Source organism: Triticum dicoccoides, chromosome 2A (assembly GCF_002162155.2).
Source record: "Triticum dicoccoides isolate Atlit2015 ecotype Zavitan chromosome 2A, WEW_v2.0, whole genome shotgun sequence".
NCBI classification, from domain to species: domain Eukaryota; kingdom Viridiplantae; phylum Streptophyta; class Magnoliopsida; order Poales; family Poaceae; genus Triticum; species Triticum dicoccoides.
Window position 1 is genome coordinate 181,412,231 of NC_041382.1, and position 8,304 is coordinate 181,420,534.

Here is an 8,304-nt window from a genome sequence, read left to right on the forward strand (position 1 = left end):
TCCTGAAATGATGAAATCTCGATTCATCACCATCGGACTCTTCTGAACTATTTGATCCAACGACCCCCAATTCCAACTGCTCATTCCCACTACGCCGGGTTTCCACCAACCGTTGCTCATACTTCCTTGATGCCTTTAAGAAGCCACCCATCGGAGGAGGCTATGTTCATTGCTCATACTCCCTTGAATTTTAGACTCATTTTTATATTTTTTTTCAAAATTTAAATGCTATATATGGCACCCAACGGATACCCATCAGGTACCCAATGGGTATAGGCATGGATATCAATTTATGCCCATGAATATTGAAGTGGATGGTATAGAAAATTTGTATGGGTACGAGTTTGGGCAGAAGGAGTTTGTACCTGCACATGCCCTATCCATTGCCATCCCTAAAAAAGGTGAAGGCGAGAAATATTCACGCCCCTCGAGGTCTGCCTCCGGGTACTAGCAAAATTTCGGCCGAGGCCCAAAGCGTCTTTCAGCCGACCGCTCTGCTTTTCCCAGCTGCACCGCAAGGGATGGCAATGGGTACCCATTACCCACATACCCTGCGGGTAAAAACCCTATTAGGACAAGGGTTTGGGTGAAAAAAGTACCCATGGGCACATAAATAGAAAAATTTCATACCCGTCGGGTATAGTGGGTACATGTATGGTTTAGTATAACCCATACCATGTACCCATGTACCCACATATATTCTTACAAATAGGCCTTATAAATTATCTATTCACATATTAAACATATTATATGTGCATAAATCCCACTGCCCTAAAAAGACGTCATCATGCATTCATGTTAGGCCGGCGTACCAGAATAGCTAGCCAACGAACGGGTATGTGTTGCTGTTATGATGTGTTGTTGTTTATAAATTATTATTATAAGTTGTGGTTTATGACTATGTTATGCTCAGATTGATGTGTTCCAAATCTGGGTAATTTTACCCGCGGATACCCATTTACCCTGATGGGTGACGGGTATGGGAAGGGTATGGGTGATGGATAAGGTTTGGGATGACGGGTAAGGGTATGGGGTGGCTCCACCCGTACCCAAACCCTGCGGGTGCCATCCCTACGCAAAACACCTCAAAGAAAAAAAAAAGCCGCACCGCAAAAATGGGCAGAAAAGAAAGGAGAAAGCCCCGAGACGCGCACGGTAGCCCTCCGGTCGCTGCCGGTGGGTGACTGACTGCCCCGCCCCCATAACGGCACTCCGCTCCACCCCTCTTGTCTCTTTCTCTCGTCTCCCCTGCCGCGCCGCCCAGTCGCTCGCTCAGCAAACTCCAAGAGGCCTTCGATTTCGAGCGAGCGCCCGAGGAGACTCGGCGGCCATGGGGAGGCCGGCGATGGAGAGCAGCAGCGAGGAGGAGCTGGAGGACGACTTCCCCGGCCACGAGTGGATCACCCCGCAGTCCTCCATCCGCGCCGCCTATCAGTCCCAGACCGAGAAGGTGGCCTCCCTCTCCTCCCCTCCTGAACCCCCCTTCCTAGATTTCTTCCCGTGTCGCCGCCCTCTTCCCCTAACACTTCTCCGTCCACGCATTGCCGGCATCTTTTCTTGGCTACCTCTTGCTTCTGCCGACGCCGCTACCTGGTCCTGCCTGCTCGCGCTTTTAAGCTAGGTTGCGATTTTGGATCTAGAGCGGGCATGCCCGTGGCGGCGCGTTGCAGGGGGGCAGTCGCTTAGGGAAAATTACCTATGCAGCATTTAGTTACCGAGCCCTTTGGCTCTGGGGGATTGATAACTAAAAATCTGATCTTCGAATCTTGATTAGTCAATATGTGCTGTTCTGTGGCACAGTCTGTTCGACTGGGCCCCATTACAACACAATTACAAGTACAACGTAAGCTAGCTTGACCTTATTGCGATGGAATTGAATGAGACGGTTGATCTGCCTGCATCTGTCTGTTGAGGCCGGTGGGGACTCTGGTCTCTGGTGGTTGCCCGAACCATCTCATCAGTGTGCTGACTGTACTCAGTGAGTAACGCCGTTGTGTTCAACAGGGTATCAGGAAAACTTGCTCTGAGCTACTGGAGCTGAAGGATGCCATCGAAAACCTGTGCGGGAATATGCAGTCGAAGTACCATGCTTTCCTCAGGTAACACTGCGAGTTTCGTTCCGTTCTGGATTAGAAAAATGTCTCTGTGGCTGACTGATGCCCTCTATATTGTTGTTTATAGTTTCTTCTGTTCTGAGGCTTATCTTGTTGGCCATTGGCTCTACACGGGTTGATGGTCTAGTAGTTGTACCTGCCTAGATTAGGACTTGCAACTAAGCCTGTTTGGTCACCTCATTGACAAAAGGCCAAACTCTTGCAGCTGGTCCTCACACACTTGACACTTCCACTGAGGTCATGCATAGCTGTTAAGAAAATATGTATTCCTTAGAAACTAGAAAAGTATCTGGTTGTGTGTGCTGTTGCGGTGACTTTGATATTTATAAAAGAACGGCCACTGCGAGTACACAAGCACGATATATTCTTTCCAGTGCAGATTATGTTGAATGTTGGGTAACTTGAAACAACTTGACTGTGAATGGATGATAACCGAACTTTTGTCTAGGTGCATTAATATACATCATTCAGCTTCATTCAGTCAGTAGAAATTTGACTATGAACCATCTACTGTCTCGTGTTTCTATTCTGCATGATTCCTTGCATTTATTGCCAACCATTATTTATTTATTTATTTATTTATTTATGCAGAATATCCGAGGAGGTTGTCGAGGCAGAGCAAGAGTTAATTGAGCTGCAGAAGCATGTGTCTGCCCAGGGGATGCTTGTGCAAGATCTGATGAGTGGTGTGTGCCGGGAACTTGACATGTGGCAAAAATATAGTAAGGAGGAACATGTGGTGGAGAAGGATTTTCAAAGTGAACTTAATGAAATTTTATCTGTTGATACTCAAGACCCCAAGGTTATTTTTCTGGACGAAATAGACATTTTGCTTGCAGAGCACAAACTAGAAAAGGCACTGCTTGCCCTGGATACTGAAGAGAAGAAATATATGACTACAGATGGTTCAGGCAAAGAATCAGATGCAGAGATTTCTGCCTATAAGACAGCACTGTTTAAAAGGAAATCAATTCTTGAGGATCAGCTTGTTAGGTATTCAGAACAGCCATCTTTATCTATTACTGAACTAAGAAAATCTCTGTCTGGTTTAATTAAGATTGGTAAAGGTTCTGTAGCCCATCAAGTACTTCTAAAAACCTACGGTTCACGTCTTCACAGAGATGTTGAGGCATTTCTTCCCACCTGTTCAGTCTACACAGAAACTTACTCTGCAACCTTGTCACAACTTGTTTTCTCAGCTATCTCAAAGGTGTTGAAAGAATCTAGTACGCTATTTGGAGATAGCCCCACGAATATGAACCGGATTATCCAATGGGCTGAATATGAAATAGAAGCTTTTGCACGTTTGGTTAAAGAAAATTCTCCTTTGCCTGAGAGTGTTTCTGCACTTCGTTCTGTTTGCATATGCATACAAACTACTCTCGCTCACTGCTCTTGTTTAGAAGCACATGGGTTGAAATTCTCAAAGTTACTTATGTTACTATTGCGACCTCATATTGAAGAAGTGCTTGAACTGAATTTTAGAAGGGTGAGAAGAAAGATTATTGATTCGGCAAGGAATGACGATATTCTGCGCCTTGGACCTCAAGAAGGATCACCGACATCTGATTCAGTTGCACCTAAGATGATGCTTACAAGCAGTGGAAAGAAGTTTATGTCAGTTATCAATGTGAGTTCTCGCTTTATTGATTATAGTTTGTTGATATTTTTATTCTGGATATACCATATTCTCATCGGGTGTTACTATATATATGGGTTCAGTTCCATGTAACGTTGGATTACACGATTTGGTTTTTAGTATTTGAGTAGCCCTGTCTGTAACTTTTACATCTATTACATCCAATCTATTCCATCTGTAGTGAACAACTTGCACCATACCTCCAGGTACTTCTATCAGTCATTAAGTTTCTAACATCCCATGAAATACTCGTTTAACCTTGCCTCATGCGGCTGATCTCACTGGTGGTCACACCTATTTCATGATGGTAGTCAGCACATTCTCAACAGATGCTAGTCAATTGACACGAGCAACCAAGCAACAACTGTAATAACTCCCTGAGTACACCTATGTAGAGTTGTTAAGCGCAATGTAATTGCATGACTTAGTGCAGAGGAATGAGGTTAGTTTAGACAGCAAACCTCTATTAGTGACAAGTCCTGCCCACGACCATTAACACATCTCCCTATACAGCTACTCACGTAGGCCTAGTCATACAGATCTAGCAGGTTTTGTAGCTCAGGTTGTTTGCTCCGCACACCTCTATACATGCCATATATATACCACCAATCAATGGGAATATTGTGTGGCAAAGTACTCTCTTGAGTCTTACATGGTACTATCAGTTACCGGCTTACTGCTTTCTAAAAATCCTCTGATCCTCGCTTCCGCAACCCCAGTACCATGGCTGACGACAACTCCTCCGTCTCCTCTGGCCACAACACCAATCCTTTCGCCGCCGCCTCTCCTACTGCTTCCTCCATCCATGCAGTGGCTGACCTAGAACCTCAACAGTCAAAACTAGGGATGCTACGGTTCAAAACTTGTGAAAAATTATACTAATATATAGTATAATTTAGTCGAAACATCATCATAATTTCAACAAATAGTCTTAAAATAGAATGATCTTATATTTCTTTACAGAGGGAGTACATAGTAAAATTTATTTTGCAATTTTGGAGGGGGTGCCATTGGCATCCCACTAGATCCGCCACTGCATGACTGCGTCCACGCCGTTCCTGTCCGGCAGCATGCCCCGTCTGTCCTTGACCTTCATGAGTCAAACTACACCATATGGTGTTACCTGTTCATGACCGTCTTCCGTGCGTACAACCTCATCGAGCACATCGACGGCTCCATTGACACCCGCCTCCACCTCGACGATGCGGATTGGACTGCCATCGACTCATGCATCGTGAAGTGGGTCTACATGACCATCTCGCCGGAGATACTCGCAATCGTCGTGAAGCCCGACAAGACAGCGCACTTGGTCTAGCTCGCCATACATAATCTCTCCACCGGCAATCGCGCGCACCGCACCTTCTATGCCCTCCACGAGTTCTACAACTTGTATCAAGGTGACCTCATCACTGTGTATTGCAGCCGCCTCAAGCAGCTTGCCGACATGCTTCACGATATTGGCTACCTGATCAGTGACGAGGGGCTTGTCTTCAACGTGTTTGCAGCCTCAAGTCTGACTACAGCCAGTTGGTGACCAGCATGTCGCCCCACGACCTATCCTCCTTCCTCAACCGCCCCTCCTTCCTCGAGCAGGAGGAGGGGCGCATCCGGCACACGCTGGCCCTGGAGTCTGGCACGATGCTCCTAGTGCGCTCTCAGAATGGCCAGTGCGCATCGGGCAACCAGGCAGTTTCCCAGGGCGGCTCCTCCTCCAACTCTGGGCAGGGCCGTAACAACAGCGGTGGCTCTCGGCGACATCATGGTACTGCATGTGCCCACTGATCAGCAGTTTGCAGATGTTATGACAAAAGGCCTACCCACTTCTTCTTTTCGACAGTTTCGGTCCAGCCTCTGCATCGTCTCCAGCAACGACGCTGAATCTGTGGCGGGGTGTTAGCGACTAAGTCCTGCCCACGACCGTTAGCACGTCTCCCTGCACATCTCCTCACGCCTAGTTATACGGATCTAGCCGGTTTTGTAGCTCAGGTTTATCTCTGCACGTCTCTGTACATGCCATATATGCACCACCAATCACTGGAAAATTGCGTGGCAAATTACTCTCTTGAGTCTTACAACCTCGATTTCCTTTTTTCTCCAACTGGCTCGGAGATTGCATTTGCTCTTAGCTGGTAAACTCCTTTGAATCCCTCATTTAGAATCTCTCTATTGGTATTGGCATTGGCTAAGCTCCTATTTTGAATATTGGATTGAATATTTTGCCGGAATAATCTAAAAGTGCAATATTTTGAAGTTAATTTCTTTCCTACTATATTCTGTGCTTGACTGGATATCTGATCATTTGAAGCAGCTGACATCTGCATGTGCTTCTTACAGGATCTTTTGGATCATGTTACCCCAATGACCACAGTTCACTTTGGTGGAACAATTTTGAGCAATTTTCTCCAGCTATTTGATAGATATGTCGAAACACTTATCAAAGTGTTGCCTGGACCTTCTGAAGATGATAATGTAGTGGAGTCACAAGAGCCTGTAGAATTAAAAGCTGAAAGTGATGCGCAGCAGCTTGCACTAATTGGAACTGCATATACCGTAGCAGATGAATTATTGCCAGCAGCTGTATCTAAGTTTTTTGATATGCAAACCAAGAAGAAAGAAACTAGTGGAACGAGTGAAGGCCTTGGTCCTGGGTCCGTATACTCCTCAGAATACAAAGAGTGGAAACGTCATCTACAACATTCATTGGACAAACTGAGGGATCACTTCTGCCGACAATATGTCTTATCATTTATTTACTTGGAAGGGAAGTCACGATTGGATGCTAGAATGTACTTGGAGGGGAACAGGGATGATCTTTTTTGGGATTCTGATCCCTTACCTTCACTACCTTTCCAGGTGATTCTGTTTTAGTGATGTGATTCACATCTCGTCTTGAAATGTAAATTTTACCGTGTTGCTCACACTAGTGTCATATATCCATACTACAGAAATACACATAATATTACTTGGGGCCACCAATGAAATGTAGCTGCTTTAGAAAGTTCTATGTTTTGTGTTTATCACCTTTATTGATGGCCATATTATCAAGACTTTGTTTACTGGAGCTAGTTTGGGACAGTGATCTTTCTTTCCACAATCTTCTTTGTTTCAGTAAATTTTGTGTAGTCCAAGGGACATAGTTCTAGGTGGTAAAGGCAATGTGTAAATAAATATTGCGCTCATTCTAATCAGACCTTTCACAAAACATACCTGTCTCACCTGAGCATTTTCTTTCAGGCGTTGTTTGGAAGGTTGCAGCAGCTAGCTAGTGTTGCTGGTGATGTTCTACTAGGCAAAGAGAAGATACAGAAGGTTTTGCTTTCAAGGCTAACTGAAACGGTTGTCATGTGGCTCTCCAATGAACAAGAATTCTGGGATGTCTTTGAGAACGAGTCCATCCAGCTCCAGCCTTCTGGACTTCAGCAGGTACCCCATATCAAATTTCGTGCGTGTTTTTTGACGAATGGAGCATCCCGCTCCCATTTTCATACCAAATTTCCTGTTACTTTGATGCACATGTTAAAGGTGCCAATCTTTTGCTCCTTTCAGCTTATTCTTGATATGCACTTCCTCGTTGAGATTGCCGTATGCGGACGGTACCCGCACAGACCAGTTCAGCAGCTTGTGTCAGTAATTATTACTAGAGCAATTGCAGCTTTCTCTGCAAGGGAGGTTGACCCACAAAGGTCTGTAATCAAAATCTTTTCCATTGCTTCAGTCTATCCGTTGGGTGTTTGTCTACGGCTGAACATCATCATGTTCCCTCCTCTGAAATTTTCAGCGCTCTTCCGGAGGATGAATGGTTTCTTGACACTGCCAAGACTGCAATCAACAAGCTCATGCTAGGGACTTCTGGATCTGAGTCCGACCTCGAAGCGCCTATCGCTCCGCATGATGACGGGATATCAGAAGATTCAGATAGCATTTCATGTCTGTCGAGCATGGGGTCTGAAGATTCATTTGCTTCTGCAAACAATGATGACCTAGAAAACCCTGTTTACTTCACCGACCCTGACTCGTAGAGAGTTGGCCCCGTCTTGTAGATGCGAGTATAAATATTTCAAGCTCGGTTATCCTGTATACTTCTCGGAGATGTCATCAGTAATTATTAGTATTATTATTATGGTAGCTGTCAAGTTTATTTGTTTCTCCTGAAATTGTTGCTTTCCCTAAGCAGGGCATGATAATTCTTTATTAGGCGAATACAAGGTGCATAAGCAAGAATATAAGTTGTAGCTGGTATTGATCATCACACAGTTCTCTAGGCACAACCGGGCTCTCCCTTACAACTCCACACTAAAACACATGGATGTATAAGCAAACACTACAATTAACTGCAGCAAACGATTTCATACACTTCTGCTCTCTGTGTCCTTAGAAGCACATGTCGAGGAGGCAACAGCAGCAGATGGCTGCACAGCTGAAAAACAACACAGAATCACAGATGATGGATATCTCAGTTCTAGTGTTTTTGCAGGTTTCAGAGATTACTATAATGCACATGAATAAATGGCTTGTAGAAAAAAAAAACAGGCCACAGCTTGAGTAGTGAGT

General features: G+C 44.9%; 1 protein-coding gene and 1 long non-coding RNA gene across 3 annotated transcripts in view; one reads left to right on the forward strand and one right to left on the reverse strand.

Annotated features, from left to right (window-relative positions):
- The first annotated feature begins 1,161 nt into the window (after positions 1–1,161).
- Positions 1,162–7,899, forward strand: LOC119354093 (exocyst complex component EXO84C-like). Of its 2 annotated transcripts, XM_037620795.1 has the most exons (8): positions 1,164–1,450; positions 2,005–2,099; positions 2,706–3,107; positions 3,600–3,744; positions 6,088–6,606; positions 6,988–7,176; positions 7,300–7,436; positions 7,532–7,899. In XM_037620795.1, the coding sequence occupies exons 1-8, from the start codon at positions 1,331–1,333 to the stop codon at positions 7,770–7,772; spliced, it is 1,848 nt and encodes a 615-aa protein (XP_037476692.1). In that variant the 5' UTR covers positions 1,164–1,330; the 3' UTR covers positions 7,773–7,899. The 2 variants fall into 2 exon arrangements, with proteins under 2 accessions (XP_037476691.1, XP_037476692.1); XM_037620794.1 differs by having other exon boundaries at positions 1,162–1,450; positions 2,706–3,744.
- A 65-nt stretch (positions 7,900–7,964) lies between these two features.
- LOC119354094 overlaps positions 7,965–8,304 on the reverse strand; it is a 1,479-nt gene continuing 1,139 nt past the window's right edge. The window contains exon 2 of the long non-coding RNA XR_005170631.1: positions 7,965–8,170. This is a non-coding gene — a long non-coding RNA (uncharacterized LOC119354094). The remainder of the gene's footprint in view (positions 8,171–8,304) is intronic.

Excerpts from the sequence above, each read along its gene's own strand:
- LOC119354093 (XM_037620794.1), top strand. The coding sequence starts at position 1,331 with ATGGGGAGGCCGGCGATGGAGAGCAGCAGCGAGGAGGAGCTGGAGGAC. Across the intron at positions 7,177-7,299 it reads AGCCTTCTGGACTTCAGCAG|CTTATTCTTGATATGCACTT; the intron begins GTACCCCATATC and ends TGCTCCTTTCAG. Across the intron at positions 7,437-7,531 it reads AGGGAGGTTGACCCACAAAG|CGCTCTTCCGGAGGATGAAT; the intron begins GTCTGTAATCAA and ends TGAAATTTTCAG.